This window comes from Clinocottus analis, unplaced genomic scaffold, assembly GCF_023055335.1.
Source record: "Clinocottus analis isolate CAN_PGR_092001 unplaced genomic scaffold, fCliAna1.0.p SCAF_6, whole genome shotgun sequence".
NCBI lineage: Eukaryota > Metazoa > Chordata > Actinopteri > Perciformes > Cottidae > Clinocottus > Clinocottus analis.
The window spans coordinates 18,142,949-18,169,967 of NW_027176218.1; the positions used below are offsets into that span (position 1 = coordinate 18,142,949).

The window sequence follows — 27,019 nt, forward strand, 5'->3', positions numbered from 1 at the left end:
AAAACCTGATTGATCCTGATTGGACTTAAAATATGTCCGGTGATAAATATGTGTATTGAAATAACCCAACAGGAAAACACATCACAAACGTCACTATCATAACATGATGGGACACCGGCCTTGAATACCAATCTACTGGTTTGAAGGGTTGTGTGTGTTTGATCCACATCTCACAATCTATATGATGTAGCATTTTCAGGCATTTGAGTTAACATCACAGTCTGTACAGATTTCATACTTGTTCTATATAAGTACGAGGAGCAAAGTGTAACCGGCGACAAATTTCATGTATGTGCAATTTTACATGGCCATTAAAGCTGATTCTGATTCTGAAATGACACTTAAGAAGCAAGAAAGGAGTTGTTATTGCATGCAAAATTACTCACAAACTGTTGTGTCATTAATTTGCCAATTGGTGAGAGCGGGCTGTGTACAGGCACAAACACTCTAATTGTAAAGACTATAGGGAAGCTAAATGTGTAATTAACAAAATTGTGATTAATCACACCGACATTAATTTCCTTGAAACAATGAGCCAACATTTCGTCACATTTCCAAAGGTGCCAATCACCATTTCAGCATAAACACCACAACTACACTGTTTCGTCAATGGCCAACATCCTTTATTTACATGACATTCATCATCATCATCATCATCATCATCATCATCATCATCACAAACAGTGCCATCATTATGACGATCCCAAAACTAACCGCAAAGATTAAAATAGTCATCATCCTCAAAGTCAAATCAGCAAAATTGTAAGTATCATCATCATCATCATCATCATCGTCGTCGTCATCATCATTGCTCCCATGTTTTGTTTTCTTTAGAGACTTCAAACAGCTGGCATCCTGTGGCAGTCAGCCTCCACTCTGTGGCTCACACACACACACACACACACACACACACACACACACACACACACACACACACACACACACACACACACACACACACACACACACACACACACACATTAATACCTCTACAAAGGCCTTGCGGGGTGTAAGTGAGACTGTGTGTAGAATAACAGGCTTAACAAATGCTCAAAACAAATATAAAAAGTAATGTTGATCTTTTTCCTCTGTTTCCGCACTGAATATTTATTCATAAGTAACCGCAGGGTAAATGTTCTCTATTGTTCTCACCTTCGGCTCAGATAATGAATGCAGCCCACAAACACACATGCACGCACACACACACACACACACACACACACACACACACTCACACACACACACACACACACACACTCACACACACACACACACACACTCACTCACATACGTATAATAATAATAATAATAATAATAATACAGAAGATCAACATGCCTTTTACCCATACCACAATTGAACTCTACCTGCGTAACAAATAGCAATTCATTTGGAGGACACTCACGACTATGTAAATGGGGCACACACACATACACACGCATACACACATACACTTTACACCTTTGGCATTGTGCACCCAGCCCACATTAAGTGGAGACAAAAGAATCAGGCTTTGCAGTATTTAAATCAGTTATGTGTCTAATTATTCCATATAAAAATAGCCGATATCTAGGGCAAAAGCAACGAGATGGAACATTGTTGTCTGCAGAGGGGAGACCTAGTGGAGCTGGCGAGAGTTCAACACAGCAGAAGACAGGGAGGGAGAGAAGGATGGAGAGTTTCATAGAGAAACATAGGGAGAGAGAGTGTGTGCTTTAGGCTACATAAATATAACATGAACTCTATTCGCTAGTGGCGGGCAAGCAAGCAGCACAATGGGCCGATGTTGAGGAGCAGCTTTGTGAGTGTGTGGAGAATAGACTGTGCTACCTCCTCACCTCAGGAAAATCAGGCTTTGATACCTGAGAGACCGATAGAGAACGAGTGTGTAAGTGTGTGTGTGTGTGTGTGTGTGTGTGTGTGTGTGTGTGTGTGTGTGTGTGTGAGAGAACGAAAGGCAAAAGGAGAGAATTTACTACACATGCAGTTATTCTGCAGGTTCACGCTGATATGGAGACCCTGCAGTCAGCTCTCAGCAGTGTGTGACCCTGACTCTGCATTCAGCAGACGAGGCTTGTAACGGGTCTGCTAAGGATGCACATTGATCGTAATTGACCACATTTCACTGACAATGCATGTATTTTGAAACCCTGACGCCATTTCTTTTTTGGATTTTCACCCACCTGTGGGTGTCCATGCAGATATTTCACATTTTTCTCAGAGACAAAATCATTATGTTTGGATAATTGTACCTGCATATTGGGACGTTATTTTCCCTTAAATAATACATGTTGTCATTAAAAGAACACAGCCATAATTTAGCATGTGTAAAAACTTCTGTACAATTTTGACAGATGTAGAAATTGGAGAGCGAAAGGGGTATGACATGCATTAAATGTCATAAAGCCAAATTAGAAACCGTCTGGTTTCAATGATCTGGTAACCCGACTGTAACCACTCAGCAAGGCCCTCGTACAAGACTTCTTTGACATATCACCTGACCGTGTAGAAAGTGATGCTGTTTGGCCTGCTGTCACAGACAGATGGAAAGGGATGCTAAGAATAAGACAAAGAGAGCTTGATAGAGAAAAACGAATCCTGACTACTTTCTCACCTGACCAGTTGAACAATCAATGTGTAAAGTGGTCATTGTTATCGGTTTGGGTAAGTAAAATGTCAGATACCATTTTTCCATTTTCCGCCGCTTATCCGGGGTCGGGTCGCAGTGGCAGCACACCCAGCAGACCGACCCAGGCTTCCGTCTCACCCGCAACATTTTCCAGCTCGTTCTGGGGGACCCCGAGGCCAGTCGGGAGATATAATCCATCCAGCGTGTCCTGGGTCTTCCCCGGGGCCTCTTCCCAGTTGGACGTGCCTGGAAAACCTCTAATGGGAGGCGTCCAGGAGGCATCCGGATTAGATGCCCGAACCACCTCAGCTGACTCCTTTCGATACGAAGGAGTAGCGGCTCGACTCCAAGCTCCCTCCTGATGTCCGAGCTCCTTACCCTATCTCTAAGGCTGAGCCCGGCCACCCTACGGAGGAAGCTCATTTCGGCCGCTTGTATCCGCGACCTCGTTCTTTCGGTCACGACCCAGAGTTTGTGACCATAGGTGAGGGTTGGAACGGACCGACCAGTAAATGGAGAGCTACGCCTTCCGACTCAGCTCCCTCTTCACCAAGACAGATGATTCAATTCTGATGTCACAAAGGTGTGTGAGCATGTGGTTTGAAGTTTAATGTTAAGCTCACTGACCCCTCATGGAGCCAGGACCCTGAAAAGTGGTTGTAGATTAGCTGTTTTGCTTAATGGCTATAGAATAATGAAACCATTGGCATCCAGTTTGGTTCTATATAAGCCACTGTGGTACTTTGGTCTGTCAAAAAAGAGCATCAACCATCGCGCAACCAAAACAAGAAGAGGATAGCATGCTGTTTTTTCCAGTAGCTATCAAAGCTACTATACCCAGAAGCAAAAAATAAGTATTTTTTTATTCCCCTCACAGAGTGCCTGTGTTCAATAACTGGGTGTGGCCGACAAAAACTAAAACTATATAGAAATAAGTACTAAGTCAAAGGAAACTAAGCACTCTGCTTTTCTATTTGGGGAAAATTTATTTAATTTCTCCAAAGTGTGTTGTGTAAAGGACATTGGGTAAATAAGGCTTACTGATGTAAAAAAAAAAAAAAGAACTCTGTAATTGAGTGGTATCTCAGAATAGTTTATCCTATTTGTTCGAGATACATTTGCAATGAGTACACGGTTAAAGAGTTTTGAACAATTACCTGACACTGGCCATACCCAGTCACGGATGGTGGCAATAATAAAAATATTTCGACCCATCAAACGAGTTATGTATCAGGTCTAATGTAGCTTAACACATCAAAGGATATAAAACAGCTATTTGAGATGCCACCTGACCTCCTGAATTGGATATTCATAGTCCTCTTAAAATAATAGTCCACCCAAAATCTATCTTTTGCGGTATTAAACTAAGCCCTTTTAGAAAATAAGATGTAAAAAGTTTGCTGTTTTTCCATTCTGCCTGTCTGCTCCAAACATTTTATCATAATATGACAAAAGATACTTTTTTCCCCAATTTTTTGTTCATGTACTTCATGACAGACATAAAATTGCCAACAGAAAACATTCTATGGTGTGTAGTTCCCATGAGCATTTGATAAAAGGGTTTCGGCTTATTAACTTACTCAAACATGATGATATATGTACACACACACACACACACACACACACACACACACACACACACACACATATAACTGGATCAAAGGAAGTTTTTTGTAATGACACTGTCTCAGACAGTGTATCACCCGGAGAGTTCTGGCACCTCATTTTCTGTGTCACAATCGCAGCGCTTTTGCATTCCACATCACTGTAAACCAGACTGCTGTCAAGGTATGAAACCTTTAAGCCTAATCCCCATTTTTGGGGGGCTGTAATTCTGCCGGTTTACTCCATTGATGTCCTGTCTGTATCAATTCCCACTGCATGTCAGTTGGCCAACTTATTCAGTGGCTGTTACTTGAAGTTCTCTTGTTGTGTGTATAAAAAAAGCCAAATCCGCATGGAGATGACAGAGGGTGTAATCGCGAGCTATGTGATTCAACAATGCCACTCTTAGAAGCTATTCAGGCTGGGGCCTGTCCTTGACCCTTAAGGAGCTTGTAATGTGGGCTTTTTTCCCCACTCTTTGTATTTACCGGCAGAAACGAGGAGGGGGGACCAACCACTGAGTGAGGGCTTTTGCCCCTCCATGCCAGCGGCAGTCACACTGGGGGAGCTACGCATGTGCACGCTCGCACACACACACAGGTCTCCTGGCGTGCACTCATTTCATCGGGAGGGAGAGGTGAAGGTTGGAGGGTGAGGCAGAGGGAGACAGAAGGGGAGGGCACGGAGACAAGAGCCCCCCCACCTTCCTCAACCCAGCAGGGAGGGTCAATCTTAAAGGCTGCTCTGTCTCTCCATGGGAGGACGAGGTGGGGGTGTGGGGGGCAGGGAGGCTCAATCTGCGGAGGGCCGTAGTCCTGCTGGTCAGCACAGAGAGCTCCACGTTACCCAGTTATCCATGACAACCAGCGAGAGAGACAGACAGGGAGAGAGACAGGGAAAGAGAGAGAGAGAGGGGGGTGGGGGGCAACATGGAAAAGCTCAGCTGCGGTCAGAGAGCGCTCAGTTGGAGCAGAGAGTGAAGAACAAAGCACCCAGTGATTTTCATTTTTCCCCTCTTTGTCTGCCTTATATTGTCCATAGACGTGTCCCTCTTTTCTTTACTGGAAATAAAGGAGCTTTGATGGAGACACGCAAACACATGGACACACACACACACACACACACACACACACACACACACACACACACACACACACACACACACACAGGTGTACCTAATTTAATTATGTTTATACAGTAAGTCAAATGGTTTATTTTGACTGTGACAGAGGGTGCGAGAAGAGAAAAAAAAGGGATGAGACTGTCCAAATCACCACAGAACAGAATAATGGAGGACACAGGTATTTTATTTTAATGAAACGTCTGTGCAGATTTTAAACACTGGACGGTACATATTGGCAACGCAAAGGTTTATGTCATTGCATGCCTATGGCCAGATAGGAGCAGACATTTCATGTGGTCTCGATCTAAAGTGCGGAAAATGTTAATTTTGCACGGATAGGTTCTGCTTAGCCTAAATGAAAAGGCTTAAATTAATCCTGTCAGAAACCGTCCCACAGAAATTAATCCGCCACAAATGAGTGAAGTGATAAACGCTCAGGAACAGGGAACATCTTCAAGATGAATAATGTCTGACATTTAATCCATTGAATGTTTTCTGATGTGGGAAATTGGCCACTGCAGGGTGGATGCATGCATTGGGATTGTAATGCACACAATGCTTCTCTCTTTAACATAACATTTTGAAAAGGGAAAGAAGTGCACATCCCAAATTGTTTTCCGGTGCTGTGCAGAGATGGATACCAACTATAAAAAATAAAGAATGCCCGTAGGACTTGGCATATTCAACGTATTAACTAGTTTTGACCAAATCTTACTGTTCTCTTTTGTTGGCAAGAGGAATGATGGCTGCTTACAGGTGACACACTCATTTGCAAAGAGATAAATTAAATCAAGTACTCCGTGTTAATTCCTGTCTACCAAAAACATTGCATCACACTCACGAGTTAAGTTGTTCTATTGTGTCCACTAGTAACAAGTGGTGTATTAATCCACTGGCATTTGTATTGTTTTGAGAACTCTGGCTTTAGTATAAAAAACAGTTTATCCGTGGTAATGTTACACGGTATACCGATACTAACAAAGTATCGCGATACCCGTACGTTAAAAACGATACGATCTTGCATATTTTAAGTATCCGTACTTTCTTAAAATAGCTTTTCCTTAAAACTGCTCCGCTCTCTCTCTCATGCTGCACGCAGAGAGAGCATGGAGACAGAGCTCAGGGGGGCGGGGCTTAAGGCTCCGGCGGAGCAGCAGCAGCTGCAGGACTCTCTAATCAGGGGAGACATGGCCAGAGCTCAGGAGCTCTTGCCGACCGTCCTTTGCTTGTAGAAAAAAAGACGCCAGGAGTGTAATCTGGAGATACTTTGGAGACAGTGCAGACTGTGAGGGAAAGCCCACTGACACCGATAGACCCGTCTGTAAAACGTGCTTTAAAGCAACACAGACAAAGGGAGGTAACACGTCAAGCATGGCCAAGCACCTTTCAAGCAGACCTGCCCGAACTTTTTAAAGAGTTTAACGAACGACAGGTAAGCAAATGTAATTATAAATATGAAAAACCCCAAACTCACCCATATACAGTCACGAGTAGCATTAGCCTAGTTTGACTACAAGCATTTATGATCATGAGGTCAGAATGCACACAAAAGTGTACCAATGAAACACAATTGATGGAAAATGGTGACATGCTGGTGGAGCCTGAGGGTGGATCTTGAGCCACATAGTTCAAGATTATTAATAAGTGCATTTTTCAATAAAGGGGAGAAATTACCCCTTAATTATGTGTCAATCTTTAATGTACCCATATGATAGCTTTAGGTTTTCTTTCACCTCAAACACGCATCTGTAAAATTATTAGTAGTATGGAGTATTATTGTCTACAATTGCTCATACTATTGGAAATAACTATGTAGTCATCCGGACAATAGACCTACGTAGCCGTGTATGATCAATGTTATGATGGCACTATGTAGTTTTCATTAATATCTTGCTGTATGCTAATACTAATATTAATGCCATTTGTCAAGTGTTCAAAAAGCTGGGCAGAAACAAGCTGGTCAAAAAGGGAACCATACAGATGTGTTATTTACTACTATCATAGATAAATATACCAGTATTGTAGCGTACTTATGGTATATTGAATTCTAGTATCGTATCGTAAGTATCGGTATCGTGATATTAATGGCAGGTATCGTATCGAAGTCATAATTTTGGTATCGTGACAACCCTAGTCTGTGGCCTACTACAAAGCCAAACAACAGAGGGGCCATGCAACCCAACCAAACACTGGCGTTACTACTGGGGCTCAAGAGTTGACATGTTGTGACCTCTGGTTGCTGACGTAGAGTATGGCACATCCTTCCACAGCAGTGTTAAGAGTTAAAAAGTAGATACGGCCTGACTCAGCACCCGGTGACGTCATAATTGGCTAACTTGTGCTCGTAAAACAACCCTCGTTTTGTTTCGCGGTATTAACATTGGGGGCCTCTTCCACGTCCCACTTTGATCCAAGTCCACATTTTCCCTCTACCTCCCTTCCTATTCTCAGAGTCCCTGTTGTAGTTATGCTACTCCGCCACGGCTGGGCGCTGTTGCCTAACTCTCCACCCTGCTACCCCCTCTCTCGCTCTCTCGCTCTCCGTCAGCCCAGCCTGCCTCTCTCATGCCTCTCTGCCTCAGCCAACCCGGGCTGTGCCGAGCTGCTCCCTGCGGGATCAGAGCGCTCCCCCGCCGGGACCCTTCTCTCACATCCCCCTGCTGGGACGCGGCTACATTTCCAGCCAAGCACTGCCTGCCTTGGCTTTATTATGTGTGTCTGCGCCGCAGCCCCGCCAGCAGAGGCAGGCAGAGGAGGAGGAGGGAGACTGGTAGCCAGAGTCAGGACAAAGAAAAAGCAGGGAGACAGAGGCTAGCGAAGGGTTAGACTGGGAGAAATATTTGGCTGCTATTAAAATTGCCGGTAGGGCATTGCGAAATATTAACAAAAAGAGAAACGAAAGCGTGGGTTGTAAAAGCAGTAGGCTATTCCCCTCGGGGTAGAGATGCTGGGGAAGAGCGCAATGTCCATGCCACCAGACCACCAGCACCACTGCCGAGTGTAGAATAGCGGGACGGAGCACAGGAGGCTGGTCGGTTCGGGGACGCTTTCCTGGAGGACAAAAAAAAAACCCAAAACAAAACAGACTGAAATAGTTTCGATAAACTAAAAAAAAAAAGCCCAGACGAAGCTGCGAGGAGCGAGAGGGAGGGAGAGAAGCCACGTTTCATTTCAGAGCGATTTTCCCAGAACATTCTCCGTCGCCAGCTCTCTTCACCTGGACCGTCACGGGTCGCCGCCGCAGCCGCCGTCGCCTTTCACTCGGCCGGTGCCGCCGCTGTCACTTTCCGCCTCAGCACTGCGCCGGGACCCGCTCAGGTGTTTTGCCCGCGCGCTTGGCTGGCAGCTCGCGGTCCCGGGTGTCTGTAGTGGTGGAAGAAGTCGGAGCGGCACGAGCAGCGCTGGCTGCCCCTGGATAAAGCGAAACGTGTGCGGGGAGGAGGAAGAAGAGGAGAAGGCGGAAGAAGGGGTAGTTAGGATTAAATTGAAGAAAAAAATATACAAAAAAGCGGGGCTGTCGGCGTCCAGGCACGTTGACGGGAAGACGAAGGCAATTCCAAACGGGAAGTTGGTCCCGTTCACGCTACAGGTTGCGCCAGCCCTAGCGACCGTTGAGGGAAGAAAACGCACGAGAGGAGTCGAGCGTTGCCTGCGCGGCTAGTCGCTCTGGTGTGTGTGTTTGTGTTTGTGTGCGTGTGTGTGTGTGCGTGCGTGTGTGGATATGTACATGCGTACACGCGCGTATGTGTGTGCGTGTGGTTTGTTGTCGTTGGACTAACGGCCGCTTCCCAATCAGAGACTGAGGCTGCCGCATTGCAACAGGCGAAGAAGAAGCAGCAGCGACGAAGTGGAGGAGGAAAGATTGTATCCGCCTGCATGGTTAGCTGAAAACACGGAACGGAGCAACACCAATTTAGAGAAATAAAATATTATTTAAAAGAAGAAGCTGTTTGTGACCAGAGATGTCAAGACGAAAGCAGGCCAAACCGCGCTCCGTTAAAGGTGAGTAACCTAAGTGTTTATTTTGAAGGCTACTCTTCACTCAAACCACGACCAACATTTTTAAACTCCGGGTGCTTTTTAGCTAATGTCCTTTAACCACTCCTCACTTATCCCAATAGTTTTACAAGAGAGCTAACCCATTCTTTATCCCTTACTTTTTACAATCAGTTACGTTTGCTCACTTTGACAGTCGGCTCACTAATTGTTTAAAATTGTTCACGAATTTTTTTAAGGGCATTTTTTAAGACACTTTTTTGGGGCAAATGGTATCATACGGTTTGATTTTTTTTTAAATGGTTACATATTTTGTCAAACACGAGCTTTCGAAGAGCCCCGCTTTCACGTCTCTCTTCTTTTCAATTAGCTGCCCTCACCGACCCAACTGGAGAAGACGGTGTGAACTTTGTGACAGCACGGGGTTGCACTTTTGGATCAATTTGTTGTAATTCACTTGGTTAATAGGTCCAATGTAATCTGTATTATTCCCATGTTGCAGATTGCACTTGCTCTAAACAGACCACCGCTGCTTTGTTGGAGTACATTCTGCTGGTTAACCCCCAAATCATGTCTCCTAAAACATTCAAGTTCCTAATTCTACCCCCCACTGTTTTAAGGGAAGCGCAGTGCATTGCTGAGCATTAGTGTATTTCAATCTTCAATGTTAGAGTATTGCTATGACTATTTCCCATGTTCCCAGGTTTTTAGTCCTCACTTCCTACTTTTGAAAATGTTGGGCACATATGGACAACCCTAACTGTGGAATTTCCAGATTTGTTTTCCGGAAGTCCACGAAAAGTCTGAATTTATAGAATAACAATCCATCTTGTAAAAGGCTGGAAGTCCTATTTGTTGATTTTATTTTCACCAAGGATGCCTCAATTTCCCTCCATTACCTTAAAATAGTATTCATAGCAGTGCATGGGTGAGTGGGCATCTTGCATGGGGGCATGTGGTGGCCTTGGCCTCTATGCTTCCTTTATGGGACCCAGATGGGCAACGGGGACTGGCTGACCATGTGGTTGCCACCCCCTCCCCCTGTTTCCTCCAGCATATATGGCTTTTCCCTATTTGCGACTATCTGGGAAGCGAGCAGAATTCTGACAGTGGTTCAAACTGCATGCTTAGTTTGATTAGCAGCATGGTTTTCCACTGGATGATTTCAGTCTCTCCTGCAGGGTTTTGAAGTTAAGCCTGTTTCATCTGAGGTCGGGTGGGATTAATTTAGGCAATAGCAGGAGAGGCTACTTGGATGTTGCCACACACAATGCGCGGGAAGGGTATGTTGTGGTGGCTTTGGGATACCTTTAAGGTTTTTCTGTCTATTATTGCATGTGCAGGAATACCGGCACCATTGAGAAACAGTTGTTTCTCAGGTCAGCCCACAGTACAAGGTTGTGACAAAGAGTGATTCCACAGCTTCCCTTAGGAGTTGACTGTAAAGCTGGTTTCTGTTGATGCGTACCCAGCCTCTCTTTATATTTGTAATACAAATTAAATAACAAATGCTGTTTGTAGTTAACAACAATATTTGATGCTTTTAATTGACGGGTCTATCCTAAAAATTAAACATTTTGGGTGAGCACTATCCAAAATGATAACATTGGCATGCTTAATTTTTTTATTTATTTTTAAAGTATTTTTTCATGAAGGGACGAAAAGCGTAAACTGCTGCATCTCTTCTCTGTGGTCTCGGTGAAACCTGACTCGTGATCATTGGAACATAATCTGGGAAACAGGAAAGGCATCGCTGCAGTGATCAAAGGCCATGGCTTTCTGACACCAAACAAGGGTATGTCATTGATTCACCTTTTACCCGTACAAACGCCTGACGATGAAATTGTTGTCAGAGAGTAAATTTGGAACAATCAAAAACAAACACAAACAATGATGTTTTTTTAATTACTAAACGGTCTGATTCTTTTTTTTCTGTAAATTCGACTCACCAATGATCAATCGAGTTACTGTTTCAGCATTTCTTTAGAGTAGTATGAATGCCAGGTGGATTTCGTATGCGTAAGATGTGGTTGGACGTGGTTGTCATGGCCTCCTGCTGTGGCGTTGTTGATGCTTGGTGCAGTTTGTCAGTGAACAAATCAGCTGCTGTGCACCAGTGAATCCCTCCACTGCTGCTCTGTCATTGCTCTGTCACTTTGTGATGTGTGTGTGTGCATGCATGTGTGTGTGTGTGTGCCTGCTTATGCTTGCAACATTCACATTCTTGTGTTTGCATGCATCATGGGCATGTGTGTCTCTCTGTGTGTGCGCGTGTCACTAAGGCAGCCTGGTCTCAGAAGCCTGGATAACGAGAGCTTAGCTTTAGTCGGGCAGCCAAGCGAAGCAGAGCAAAGCTGAGGCGAACGACCACCACTCTGTGTGTGCGCGTGCAGTAAAAGGTAACACAGCCCTTGTAGTTGAGCTTGCATACACACCATGTGTTTTGTGTGTGTATACACATGCGTGTTGCTATCTCCCCTCCACACCTTGCCCCCACTGACAGCTTGGCAAGACCTGGCATTGGGGGAAGATGGAGAGAGAGACGGAGGAGAGTGAGAGAGAGATGGAGGAGAAAAGGGGGGAGAGAGGGAGAGGAGAGGTGTTTTGGGGCAGCACAGTGGCACATAGCGGGTGAGTGGGCAGGGGGGAGGGAGCAATGAAGGCCGGGAAGAGGTGAGCATCACCGGGGGGATTATCTGTGTTTTCATGTTCTTCTGTCTTTCACCTGCTCACCCAACTCTGACTAGCTGGCTGGTTTACGGACTTCCTGGCCGGCTGGGCATGCCAAAACAATAACAAAGAAGCACAATGTCCCACCTCTGCCATATCTTGCTGTAGATTTGCACAGATTCTGAGTCGGGAAAGGTTTTTTTTTCTTTCTATAATCCATAGTTGATCGGTTAAATTATGTAAAAACAAATATTGTCACTTTATGCGGTCACAGTTTTGCTGGATAGAAAGATCATAGAAAGGGTGATGGACTTGCCTATCATCTATACAATCTTCATTTTGTTTGTCACATGCAATTTACTGCCTTGACCTAATTTAAATAGACTTCCAATGAATTTCTACTGTACCAATAACAACCACGTGTTGAATCGCTGGAAAGTTGTGTTTATTTATTTGTCCCATTTGCTCAGATTTAGGGCATGGGCAATACCAAAACCATGTGAACATTTGTTGGTACCTTCTTTTTTGTCTCTGGCTAGTTTGGGCTTTTTCAGTTAAGATCGATTGTTATACTAGTTAATAAAAGAAAGTTATTAAAAACATGTGTGAATGGTCGCAAAGTGTTTAACCTGAGCCAGACCATACAACAATGATAGTTATATTATCAACAATTTGGCAATCCATATAGCAGTAAAATAATAATACAAAATATAATATTTAATATATGAAAAAATAAATATTTTAAATGCATTATTCACCAAACATGTAAATAATTATTGAGATGTGTTCATTGATATGCCAATCTTTAGCCATATAAAACACAACAGTGTTAGTTGTATTACTGCTCCTCTGATTTACTTGACCAGTCTAGCCTTTACAGCGATTAGGCCTTGTTAACAGTGGGGGACTTGACTAATTGCTGTCTGTTAATTGAACACGGACTAATGGCGCAATGATGGGCCATGAAACTAGCTGAGGGGGCGAGAGAAAAGGGAGGGGTGAGCACAGGGAAAGAAATGAGAGAGCGCGGCTTCTCCCTTATCAAAATATTATTTCAATGGATTAATCCGTTTTTAATGTGTGTCTTTAGCGAGGCGAGGCAGCAGAAATCTCCTCCTCTGTCTGCTCAGGCTGCCTCACTATCCTATCGCTCTCTCTCCCTCTCTCCCTTTCTCTTCCAGCTCTTAGCCCCTTGAGTCTCTCATGCATTATGTAGTGATGATTATTACTTAATTACACATTAATAAATCCGCTTCATTTGCAGGACATTAAACGGGAGTTGAGCGCATATGACAGAGAGATGGAGGAGAGGGGAGGAGGGTGGGCATTTACTTTCTAGCATTTATTTGGTTTGTTTAGAGTGTTGTTGAGAGTCAGTGGAGCCAAATGAGTCCTTTGACCAGCAGGGAAAAAGGAGGAGGATTGGTTCGCTGTCGGTGTGTGTTGAGCCGAGCTCTTCCGGGCTAATGGCATCATTTCCACTCAATCTCCTCCTTCCTCCATCTCTCGCTCCCTCTTTCTCTACATATCTCTCCCTCTTTCTCTCTATCTCTTCCTAATTTCTTTGGTCCCACCAGTTTGCTTTTTCCTGTAAACCGATTTACAGTGTCACTCTCAAAAACTTTTTGCTGCATTTAGTAGACTGACATGTGATAGTGCAGCTGCTGTTTGTGCTAGTCTTTGCAGTCATCAGTGGCACTGCTCATTGAAAACAGTCAAGAACCAAAAGTTGGCACCAAATCATATTGTGTGTAACCTGAATTGTATAAGTTTCAGGATACATTTAATAATAAGTTTGGCTTATTTTTTATGAACAATGTTGTCAAGGACAAGGCGTTTAAATAATTTGAAATGAGACTTTGTCCCGCTCGTTTTCCGTGAAGTTTATTGTTGTTGTTGCTGTGGAATTAATAGTCTGCAACTACATTTTTTTTCAATTAATCTGCCTGTTCTTAAAGTTGCTTTTCTTTTGTATAAAATATTCTCAATTAAAATTTTTATAATGTAACATGAGGAAAAGCAGCAATGTATGCCCCAACAAATACTGAAACTAACCTTTGATCAAAATACTGACATTTTTTTGTCGATTGATTAATCAAATCGTGCAATAATCGTTCCAGCTGCCATCTTACTTTTTAAACACTGGTTAGGGCTGCACGATAATTCATGTAAGTGTGATTTAAATGTAACAAGAGACTCTGGGATATAATTAATCATTGCCTGGAGTTAAAGTTATTGTCAATTAACTGCACAAGACTTTAAAATTAACAACCGCCAACCCACCAAATGTGGGTAAAAATTAATTGTGGTGGGAAATGTCATCAAGTCAGAAGCCGGTTTGGCGGTTTCTGAACATAATCATACTTGTAAAACGGCAAAATAAAAACTGACCTCTATGCAAACAGAAGGTCACGCGTAAAGAGTTTAATCTTGTATCATCCCAATATCTGAGGGAGAGTCTGCAAGGCGTATTTAGCATCGTGCAGTTAATCTCATTTCTTGTCGCCTTTCTCATTCTTGCGTTTTTTCTTCTTCTTCTCTTTCTTTCTCTCTCTGGCTCTCTCTCCCCATCTGGCTTTAGCGTTAGAGTAATTTAATGTCACCCTTTGGCAGAGCACTTTCATAGGGCGACTGGCTCTTATAAAACTCAGAGACTCTACACATGTGGTTTGGATTACTTTAAGACAACGCTATGTCATTTTGCATGTACATCTTTGCGTATATGTTATGAAAGGCGGCAGTAATGTCCTTTTTCCTTTTTTATTAACACCAAATTCAACAGCTAATCTTGTTTGTGCTTTTTGGAGCTACAAATGGAATAGTGCGATCCAAGTGCGTAAAGCAATATTAAGTCACTCCTGTATAAAAGCTTGTATTGGCTTTGCATTACAGCCTGCTGAACCATTAAATAGCTTTCTGAGAGCTTTGTTTGAAATTCAATTGACTTCTCAGCGGGGGCTGGATTTGAGTTTTTGGGAGTTGTTTTTTTTAATGGGACAAAACAAGCTAATGTAATTGGTGATCGGTGGAGCCCAGCAGTACCATGCATTGAATGTAATTGGACTCACGTTGATACGCACTCAATTAGAACCAAACTAACACACAATAGAATGCTCGGAGTAGGGCAGAAGTCAATAGAGTGGGTCATTTTCATGGAAGATCATTTTGACACGTCACAGTAGGACGAGTACACGTCTAAATAACATCAACAGTGTCTCCTGGAATTGGGCACGTTCGCTCCCTGTCCCAGTTTAGCCACCATTAAAGTTTTTTTGTCAAACCTCTTCTTTTCTTACTGTGAAAATTCAACATGTCTGAAATAATAGATGGAAGAAGGTCACATCACCTGATAGGCTTGGTTAAGTTTTTATTGTGTTTGGGAACTCATCTGTATGTCCAGAAGAGGTGAAGTCCCCTTGTTAAGGTGTGTGGATGCCAGCGACAACTTCTTATCAGCGGCTAGCCGTGTGTGTGTGTGTGTGTGTGTGTGTGTGTGTGTGTGTGTGTGTGTGTGTGTGTGTGTGTGTGTGTGTGTGTGTGTGTGTGTGTGTGTGTGTGTGTGTGTGTGTGTGTGTGTGTGTGTGTGTGAGAAAACAGGGCGTCGTGGGCCAGGACTGTGCCATTGTAGCGGCTTAGCTAGCCTCGTTTATCAGCTGCAAACTTACTGGACCTTAACACAGACCGCTTTGGAGAGACGCACACGCACAGTGTAGCTGAGCTCGTGCATGCCCATGACCGCAGCTTTTAAGAAGAGAAAGATGATGCTGGTGTGACTATGGTAAATCCGGAACCTGCTTGCCAAGCCCATATCCCCCCATTACTACATAGTCTCAGAGGATGCGGGCACTTCTAAGTTTCTTACAAGGGTGTGTGTGTGAGCATCTCTTATGGTCTTTTACAAATGGATTATGCGTGTCTCTTTGTTCCACACTGACTATTTGGCTATTAACGTTGACGTTGTTATCAGCTCTGTGTTGTATTAAGACCTTTTCAATAATTATGCATTAATCAGAACAGATGTTTTCATGGTGGGTGGTGCATAACATTAAACAATAAACAGTGCAAGAAATGGAAGCATGTTAAATTTACAATTACATTTACAATAGAATATCAAATTAAAATAAAGTTAAATCAAAAATTCATCCTTGCTTTAAAAATGCAGTGCTACTTTTGGTAAAGAGTTTTTATTACCTCTTTGGAAATACTGGGATTTCAAAGACAAGAGTATGATATATTTACAGCAGGCATCCATATCTCTTATAAAGTATGTTGAACTGGCATGGAAACGGGAAGCTTATTATTTTGGACTTAATCAGAGACAATGCTTGCCTTATTCAGCTGCATCTCTCCCTCCTCTGCAGCCTCATGTGTTTTGCCCTTCCACTTCGTCCCGTCTACTTTGCCTTCTACCTCCCTCCCTTCCTCCCGGGCTCCCTCCCCTTTCCTTTTCCTGCCTATTCTGTACATTAAACATTAGTGGTGGGGGCAATTAGCAGTGCCCCTCTGCACACCTGGCTGATGCATAATATATTTATTGGGCTTCCCTCCCTCCCTTTCTCTGACACACATACACCCACATACTGCTGTTGATGAAAGGGTGACTTTTGGGACATGGGAACGTGGGTGTGGCTAAAGTTAAGGGTAACAAGGACTTCTAGGGAAATCCTCAGTTTAAGCTTCAGGTCAAAAGTCACATGTTTAGTCAAGTTTTCAGACAAAATAAAAAATTTTTAGTCAGTCAGGTATATAATTCCTTTTTTTCCCCCTTAAGGAACCTTATTTGGCAAAGTAAGACTCATGCATAGTCTTCAGGGGAAAAAAAAAACTATGAAGATGTTTGTTCCTGTCTGTCCCATCTTGACGGCACCGTGGTTGCACCTCAAGACAAAGTGCGTAGAGAAAATGCTGGCATTGTACGTTTCTGCACGGGGGATACCTTGATTGTCGACATCTTGGACCATGAATTTCCCTTTGGGGATCAATAAAGTAATTATCTATCTTATCTATCTATCTAGCCCTGAATCACATATACAGGGTTTCAGTCAGAATATTACAAGCCCCCTAAGCATTGGGAAATTGTGCATTTTTAAGATATTTTGTGTGCTTAACGAGAGAGAGAGAGGGAGAGAGAGAGAATTTGACAGTGAGTATGAAGCAGTTACACCATAGCTGCGAACGGAGCAGTGCAGTGTTTCTACAGTCTAGGCCGTAGGTTAAAAAAAAGCATACTTTTAGATTTGGGTTCACCCGAACACCTGTCTCCTGGGTGAAAGTATTTTTTTTTTTTTACATTTTAATATGCACAGCCTTTTGCCACATGCTGCTTTGTCTGAATAAACAGCCTTTTTTTATTCATCCATTCAATCATTTTATGTCTGCCTGCTTACACACACACACACACACACACACACACACACACACACACACACACACACACACACACACACACACACACACTATGGACCCAGACGAATGTGCATTGTCCTCAGAGTGTGGAGTCTTGAACAGAACAAGCTGCTTGTGTTGTGTTCCTTTTTTATTGGACACTGCCGAGTCTTTGTAGTGTGCCCCACTATAGACCTACCAATGCTTCTTTTTAGTGCCTGAGTCTTCAGTTGGTTTTTCTAACTCCTTTTCATTCACCTCCCAGTCAAAAGCCAAGGGCATCCTGCTGTGAGACACACAATGGAGCAAGAGAGAGCAGGAGAAAGTGAGAGCGCAAGCGAGCAACAGTGAGAGAGAGAAACCATGCTGAATAAGAAAGAATAGAAAAGGGTTTGAATATTCTCTTTTAAAGTGTCACTGTTCAGCAGAATTCGGTCAGTTTCCTTTCTTTGTTTAATTAGTCTGATACTGTGTGATGAGACTTGGTAAATATTGTATGTAAATTGGGTAATGTGTAACAAGCTAAAATGGATCAAACCGCTAACCTAAAAACTAGTGCTGTCAAGCGATTAAAATAATTAATCGCGTTTATGTCATAGTTAACTCGCGATTAATTGCAATTAATCGCAATTAATCGCATTTCTTTTCTTTCATTTTAATGCTTTCATCAACATGAAAAAGGGAATTGGCTTGCTTTATGCAAATGTTTTATTTTATTTAAAAACAATTGCCAAACAGGGCGGTAGAAAATAAAATTATAAAGTGCACATTTCAAGAGAGAGAGAGAGAGAGAGAGAGTCAGGCTTCGTAGGTCCTGTCGTTGGATGTGATGCATATTGTATCAGCTAGATCCTCATTCTCAACAACAATAACAGGCTACACGCAGTGGCACCCATATAGCTTTGGCTGCAGTAAGTTTATTCTTCATTGTGGCGTCCATGTGTTTCTGTCCCAAGTCATCCATTTGTGTTTGGCTAAGACGAGGGGGCGCAGAGTTAGCATCAGCTGTGTGCTTGGCCATCGAGTGGTATTTCAGACTGGATAGCTACGATGATAGCTCAGCTCACAATGACAAATGACTCATACCATTTTGGTCTTGTCAAAGGAACCACGTCTTATCATTCATTTTGCCATATCACTCTCACCATTCATGCATTTCAACCCGTAACGTTAGCCTACCTTCCCAGTGCAAACGGCGTGCCTATTGTTTAGCTTCCGGTTGAGCTACATCCGGTTGAGCTACATCCGGCGTGGTACTCGCGAGGAAAAAAAATGAAAAATGAAAATGCATTAGTACCGTTAACACAATTGACGTCGTTAAAATTGGTTTGCGTTAATGCCGTTAATAACGCGCTAATCTGACAGCACTACTAAAAACCTAAACCTCAACGTACAAAAGTGTCTCGGATGAAATTTATTTAGTTTGTATTAGACTCTCGAGTAATATTTGTCACACTAGTGCAGTAACCATCAAGCAAGATAATATTAGTATTTTAGTCATAGCAGAGTGGGGTAAATTAATTGACTATGTTTAGGGAGAATGTCATCCCAACAACAAAATCGTGAATTCCTTTGTCAACATCATGTTCTCCTTCCTCTGCGTATTCTCAAGATTCATTTCGGGTAGACTTGCTGAAGTTAGAAGAGCAAATGTGCTCCTCTGTGACCGCGCAAGCAAGTTCGGGAAAGCCGGAGTGGCTTTACTTGTACTGTGCTAAAAACAACAGCAGGGGAGGATAAGGTGTTGTCTTCTCTTGCATGTCTGGTCCCTAATAAAAGCTTTATGCCTGTATCAAGACAGAGTAAAAAAGAGAGACAGTGTTAGAGAGAACGCTGTAGAGCAGACAGAGAATAAGAGATCACATAGTTTTGTGTGTGTGTGTGTGTGTGTGTGTGTGTGTGTGTGTGTGTGTGTGTGTGTGTGTGTGTGTGTGTGTGTGTGTGTTGGTCAGTGCAAGCCAATTTTTTTAAATGCAGAAGGACTGTCTGCTTTAGAATAAGAGTTGATAAGCAGTCCAGGGACTAGCACACCTAGCTTCCTCTCGTCTAAGATAATAGCTCTGAGTAGGAGAATATTTTTAAATTTAAATTTGTCACTTATTGCCTCATCTTAACAGGGAATTTGGCATTTGGAAATATCTCTATTATTGTAGACTGCACTGTTCTCAGAGTTTCTAGATGTGGATAATTGTGCACTTGACTATAACCTTGTCTATGTTTCAAGTTGTTTTTTTTCATCCATGGCACTAAAATCACCTTCTAGGTAATATTAGCAAAAAGGGGGACTTTTCTGATGAAAATCTTTCAATTTTTAAGAAACCTATAATTTCTACGAAGTTGACCCAAAGCCGCCTGTTAATCTAATTTTGAATACAGGCTTATAATAGAAATATTAAACAAAGAAATTAAGAAAAACTGAAAAGTAAGTCTATTTTGAAGACTCTTCATCATTATACATCCACTCAAACAAACAAACAGCCAGCCACGCTCCAAGCGCACACGCGCTCTGTGTATATTTTTCTTGTTACTCCCAGAAGTAGCGTGACGAGCAAGTTAATCTATCCGCCAGCGATGCAGCATGACACAAAGCTGTTTATTTCCCTTTTCCTCTCCGTGTCGCCGTCTCTCGCTCTTTCTCTCTCCTCCTGTAAAGCCTAATCAAGTTTGTATCAAGCTAAATAATGCCTTAGCGTGAAATTGGTGTCTTCAGTCAAAAAGCACTCCCCAGCCTGTACTACAAGAGAAGGCAATTATGTGCCCCCCTCCTCCCAAGCCCTCTGTTCTTGTTGCTCATGTTTCCTATGATTGTGCACATGTGTGAATGTGCCATGTAACTGCTCTACCCCAGAATTTGTCAGAGGTGTTGTTTTTTTTGGACAACATTTGATTTTGTGTTAATTTTGGAGCTCAGTCTTCTAATGGTGATTTGACTTGCGTGTCCCAGTCTGTAATGGTGAGCGGAGGCTGCTGGGGAAACTTCTAGTTCAGTTATTTCTGGAGCCTTCCCCAGAGTTGAGGTGCTCCAGAGGAATGGTTTCCCTGTCCTCCTCCTCCTGCCCTCTCTTCCTCTCCTACTCCTTTATCTCTCTCCTCGCTGCCCTCCTTCACCTCTACGCTTTCACCTCACCGGCACTTTCATCTCTCGCCGCTCCTCTCCTCTTTCGGTTTCCTTTTCCTTCGCCGCTTCTCGCTCTGCTCTCGTTATGTCTTTCCATTTGTTCTCCTTTAACTCCTTGCTCTCTTTCCTCTCCTCTCCTCTCTATGTCTCTTTTGCTATCGATTCCTCTTCCCGCCACACGCTCTCTGACAGACAGAAAAACAAATGTCAGATCAGAGAGGCTCTTTAATCTCAAGCTGTGTTGTTTGGCCCTGAACATAAACTCTGCGCGCTTGTGTGTGTACAAATGTGAGTTCTTCTCTCCGAGTGTGGTGAATCTTTTTGTGCGTTAATTAGCAGCTCTTAGTTTCAAAAGCTTGCATGTGTTTCCTGCTTTTGTGTAGATATTTCTTCACGCATATGTGTATGTGCCCACAACTCAAAAAGGAATAGTTCACTCATAAAAAAGTAAAAAACAAACAAGAAAAGCCTTTCATTTTTTTTGACACGTGTTTCAGTGTTTCATTCACTTTGTTTCCGGACTGCGTGTCTTTTGAATCTCACATCAATACTCTTTTTTTTGGGGGGGTGCATGTTTACAGGAAGAGACCATGCATGTGTTGTCATATGTTTGAGGTAAGTTTAGGGGATGTTAGGGAGGTAGCACCTCGGTTAACCAGCACAGCATGGTTTGAAATCTCAAATACAGCAAGAGACTAAAAAGGAGGTGTAAGGAACAACATGAGTGCAGAGAGGAGGGTAGTTGGGATATAAATACAGAGAGAAGAATGACAGGAAGAACAGGTAGTCATTGCTCAAGGTAAAAAAACTAAAGATAGCAAAACAAAAGAGAAAACAATCAGATGGAAACATTTCGGATCAAACGAGGGAGAGAGTAGAAAAGAGAGACAGCAGAAAAAGAAAGATAGCGAGGGTGATGAAGCTTGTCCGCCAGGCTTTGTGTGGTTGTTGTTCTTTCTCTCTGCCATCCATCTAAGCCCTCTGCTACCTCGGTCCCTTTACACACTCTCGCACACACAAACACACTGTCCCAAACCCCGGACTAGCCTGATGTTTCTGGCCAGTGGCTCAGTGCTTTGAGTGTGTGTCTGCGTGTTTATGTATTTTAAGGCTGTTTTGTTCAGAATGCAGGCAGGCAGAGAGAGCGGTTTTACTGCTGATAAAAGTATTTGGTTAATCAGCTTCTGTCCCCGTCCCCCTGGCTAGACGTGTGTGTGTGTGTGTGTGTGTGTGTGTGTGTGTGTGTGTGTGTGTGTGTGTGTGTGTGTGTGTGTGTGTGTGTGTGTGTGTGTGTGTGTGTGTGTGTGTGTGTGTGTGCGCGCACTTGACACAGGCCATTGAAGTTAGGGGGGCTCCTGCGGGGCGGGCTGGGGTTTGAGATTGGCATCAGCCCTTGGCCAGTAGCGTCACAAAGTCTGTCCTGAGGGACAAGGAGGGCAGCCAATGAGAGAGTCCCTCTGGAGCTATAGGGAGAAAGTGTGTTGGGGAGGGGAAGTGAGAGGGGGAGTGGGAGGGTAACAGAAAGGGAGGAAGGAAAAAAAGAGTAGGATGAGAGAGTGAAAGATAGATAGAGAGAGAGTTGGATGACAATTACCCTCTTGACTTCTGTCCAGCACCAGTTGTCAATCAGCCTGACCCTCTGGGGAACATAACCGGCGTATCATTGGCGACGCTGACCCACATCCCGCCTCTCTGGGCCGCCTGGCCGATGCATGATTGGCCACAATGACCCGTTCGTCAAAGAGATCTGGGAACACCAGAGCCTTGGGCTGCCTTGGGAATAAATGGCCCTGATAGCGTGCGTGCATGTGTTGTTTAGGAGGGGGAAAAAAAGACAAAGGGTTTTCTTATTGAGGCTATAAGTGCTTTCATGGGACAGAAGAGAAGGACAGACGAAGATAGAAGGGGAGCAAGTGGGAATGTGGTAGAAGAGAGGGAAATGCAGAGGGAGTTGTGGAGGACAGATGGAGAAAATGGAGGGACAGAGGGACACAGAAAAAAAAAAGAAATTGAAAATGGGTGATGGAGAAGGATGGAGGATGAGTTGTGGTCAGGGGAGAGTCACTTAAAAGATGAAGGAAGAGAGACAATTGTGAAGAATGAAGACAGGATATGGGTAATGAACAGGGGAAGGCACAATATAAAAGTAATGCAGGGTCCGAAAATAGATGAGGATTTAAGTGCAGGAGGAAAAGATAAAGGGAAAGAAAAGAGACAGCGCAGAGAGAGGGAAAGTGGGGGAGGGAGAGAGAGGGAGAGAGGGAGGGAGGGAGAGGGAGATGTACGTGTATAATTACCTCTTCTCTTGAATTCCAATTTTTACCCCCCACCACCCTTTCAAACGACTACACTGTTTGGACGTGGAATAGCTAACTAGTTACTGGAACAGTAGGTCTGTTCGTCTAGGTCAGTGGTTCTCAAACTTTTTACGCCCACTTTGGGGGAAGCAAAATGTTCGGGCCCCAACAACATTGGAACAAAATGGTCCAACTTTTTGAGACTCCTACATCCGTGCTTTTTTAATTAATAGATTAAAGAAAATTTAAATCTCTTTCAAGTTAACCAGATTGCTCCATCAGACAAAAACTAATAACATGTGCAATCACTTTGTTGGGTCCCTGTTTTCTCCCCATAGTTTCATGTTGAAGTGTCCTTGAGCAAGACACTGAAGCCCCAGTGCTTCACAGCAGCACAGAGATCCTTAATTACTAAGGATGAGTAAAATGCAGTGAATAATTCCTCCACTGTGTGATTAATAAAGGATTTTTTTTTAATTTAATTTTTTTTATAGAATCTGCATTTCTCCCTGCGCCCCACAGTTTGATGCTTTAGGTGCTGTGTCAGAAAATGTAATTAATTACCCTCAGACTCAAACCTGTGTGTAAATATTTGCAGTACGCTGTCTAAAATAGAGACGACAGATGAAACTTGCGTATCATTCCTGGGCTGTGTGATGGCTGCAGGTGTTCAGTCAGCCGTAAGAGAGGGACCTCATACCTTCTACAGCAGTTGTGGATGACTCAACCTTTTACTGCTTTAATCGTTATAAAAAGTTGTATTAAATGGGTTAAAATTGCCAAGAGAGTCAGTTTTGTGTCAAATGTACTAATATCTGCCCGGCCTTTCCATTGGTTTCAGCTGTATGCTGATGATGTGTTCTCATGGCACTGCTTACGCTACTTATTTTATAAAAAATATAATATATATGTATTATATAATAAATAATAAAATGGATTCTTGTCACCGTTAACCTTTAGTAGCTTTAAGGCCAAAAATTTAATTTCCAATTCCTGTACGTATTTTTTTTAGGACTTGAGACTGACATTCAGGGTGTGTGTGTGTGTGCGTGTGTGTGTGTGTGCGTGTGTGTGTGTGTGCGTGTGTGTGTGTGTGCGTGTGTGTGCGTGTGTGTGTGTGTGTGTGTGTGTGTTTCACCCTGGTATAATTGTGTGCCTGTCTAATAACCATATAACAGCCGATTAAAATGCAGATGGGGATGTAGGTTTGTGTCGCAATTTGATGTAACGGTTAATGTTTGTGTGCTTGTAAATGTGTTTGTGTGATATGTTGTTCATTGGGACTGTGTTGCCTTCAGGTTTGACACTGTTTGATGTATGCCACCTTGGCTCTGTTTGCACTGGATGGATGCTGCACTTATATGCCGCTTCAGTCGCACACACACAAATAACATAAGCCAACAACTGATGTCTTTGTCCTTGTCCTCAGCCATCATGTCGATAGCATAGTTTCACCTAAAAAAACAAAACAGAAACAAAACAGCGCCTTGGCCTTTTGTCTGTGACATTTCTGCCATCTGTCGACCTCTTACATCAATCTGTGGAAATTACCCAAGATGCCAAATAAACACAAATACTTTATATTCACACTGAGACAATGTTCTTCAAAACCTTTGCAAGGAACGGTGACTCAAATTTACAAATGCCTTTAAAGTACTTCCTGGGAAAATCACTTCTTTACTGTTCTCACTGAACCAACATAAATCCAAAACACACATTTAGTAGACTGCGTTGTCTCAGGGGTCAACAAAAACAAGGCTTTAGTGTGTGTGTGTGTGTGTGTGTGTGTGTGTGTGTGTGTGTGTGTGTGTGTGTGTGTGTGTGTGTGTGTGTGTGTGTGTGTGTGTGTGTGTGTGTGTGTGTGTGTGTGTGTGTGTGTGTGTGTGTGTGTGTGTGCGCGTGTGTGTGTGTGCGCGCGCGTGTGTGTGCGTGTGCATGCACAAATGTGTATAGATGCTTTAAGGGTTCCCAGTAGCATCTTGTTTGCTTTGTGTCACACACCCGCACATATGTCATGCTCCGGGGTTTGTGTTCGTGCCGAATTTGTGTAATGTGTATGTGATGCTGTAATCTGTTTGATCTGTAGGCCTCTGCTGTCTCAATAATTACTGGCTTGCCGACATGCGTCACATGTTTTTGTGTTGACGTGGCCATAGTTGCACAAGCCTGGATGACGTTGCCTGAAATGAACACCACAGTTATTTGTCACACACAGACACGTGAACACGAGTGAGATTCTCCTCTTGTCAATGACCCTGTTTACGGGCTCATCATAGGGGTGTAAATTACATAGCATGCCAACGTCGTTAAAATTAAGCCGGTTGGAGATGAATAAAAGCGGGTTTGGAAAAAAAACATGAAGCAGCCTTTTAGCATGGGTTCTTAAAGGCTCTGCGTATCAACACAGGTGTTTTTATGTATGCTGTCTGATAGGGCCTCTGCTCAGGACGACAGACTCCACAGACTGAAAAAGAAAAGTTGTAATTTGTCTCCTTCAGGTGCAGCTAAATAGAAGGCGATTTGATGTTCACACAGCAACCAAAGACACTACACTGCTGATCGTATGGAGCTTTTGTTCAATGCGGTTTGCGATTAGGTCACTGTTGACCTCCTGAGCGTCCTTTTGACAAATTGAATCGCATCTGATATTGTCCAAAAAGTAAGAAACGTTTGCAGCACTTTAGCTCAAAAAGTGTCCTACATTACACCCTTCATCTCCTTGTGTTAACTCATTGTTTGGAATATTTTGCTTTCGCATGTATGGAACTCTGGTGGTGTCGTGAGACGTACTGAAGGCAGAAAAGAGATGGAGCAACACACATTTGTGAGAAGACATTGATACCTTGAATGCTATATATTTTTTCCCCTCCAGACACACATACCTAAGTCTCTCTAAAGTGTATTTTCCCTCATGGTGTAAACTAGATATACACACCCACAGGTACGCACACACACACATTTCATTGAACTTTCTCTCTTTTTACTTACATGATATGTGCAGGCATGCTCAACCCTTCCCACACAACCACACACACCGACCCCATGGTGTGTGCAGGGTTCACAGTAACGGTGTGTGTGTCTCTGAGGGGGGACAGAAGGAGGATATATAGAGGAATCTAAATAAAGCTGTGTGTGCTCGGCTAATGAAACACACTGCATTCCCTACAGTCTCATCAGGGAAAATTAGCTTTTGTGAGAGGCAGAGTTACCATACTAGGGCAAACTCCCCAAAACTACCAAAAGAATTTGGCTTTATCATAATTTCACCTGTTTTCATGGATGCTCCAGAAGATTTTTCATCCTTCCTTAAAGTCAGTCGGGGGGTATAAAATTGTCAGGTTACTGTGCTCCAAAACCCGGAGCTGCCCTATGCCTTGGAATTAGGATCGAACTGTTCAATTTGCACACATCAGAGAGTGTATGTCTGTGGTCTCGTCCGGCCGCATTTGTCTGCTTTAGATTACTTGTAAACAAATGCATCAATCACACAGACATATGTGAATTGTTTGTTGCTGAGGTAATAGTGTGGTGTTAATCATGCAACCAGACACTCGCGGACTAATATGGGTGTTTTTTGGGGGAAAGCTCTTTTTATTATCTGAGAGGAAGTACTTTGTTTTTCTCTGGTTTTCTCTTCCCATACCTTCTCTCAACTGTTTCTGTCTGCTGCGTTTGGCAGACATCTTGTTCATGTTGGGAGGTCTCTATCCGCACTGGGTTCTGCTCAGACAGACGCACAGCCTTTAAGTCCAAATCCTGTGTGGGTCTGTCTCGCGTGTGTGCTGTGCCGTGTGTGCATAATGTGTTTGTCCAGGGATCCATTAGTCCGTTATTAGCACACTGTGGTCTACATTTGGCCCTTAGAACCGGCTCCGGCCCCAGACTCTTTCAAAGGGAGATTTCAGACTTGCTCCATACGCCGACCTATGTTTGTTTCTTTAGTTGTGAAGGAAGGAGAGTCAGTCCTTCTGAATTTCTGAATTGTGGGTCAATCCAAACGTGCAGCAAGCAAAACGTGAACCCTAGGACCGCTGTTTTCAGATGGAGGCTTCATCTCTGGACACAACTTAGCCCAGCAGCTTTTTAACTACACCAATTGTACCAAACAATCTTGGGTCAAAAAAAAGTATTCAAGTTGAAATATGTTTTTGTTTGTTTGTAGACCGTGCTTCAGCATTTAATTGGGAGCGTGTGTGCA

The 27,019-nt window shown here is 43.2% G+C and overlaps 1 protein-coding gene across 5 annotated transcripts in view; it reads left to right on the forward strand.

Moving 5' to 3' along the window:
- Positions 1 to 7,945: 7,945 nt before the first annotated feature.
- Positions 7,946 to 27,019, forward strand: part of znf423 (zinc finger protein 423) — a 129,716-nt gene continuing 110,642 nt past the window's right edge. For 3 of the 5 annotated variants that reach the window (XM_068602539.1, XM_068602541.1, XM_068602544.1), the window contains exon 1: positions 7,948 to 9,357. In XM_068602539.1, the coding sequence (XP_068458640.1) occupies positions 9,318 to 9,357 (40 nt within the window). In that variant the 5' untranslated portion in view covers positions 7,948 to 9,317. Of the gene's footprint in view, positions 9,358 to 27,019 lie in introns of all 5 variants that reach the window. The other 2 variants (XM_068602543.1, XM_068602540.1) reach the window with 2 other exon arrangements.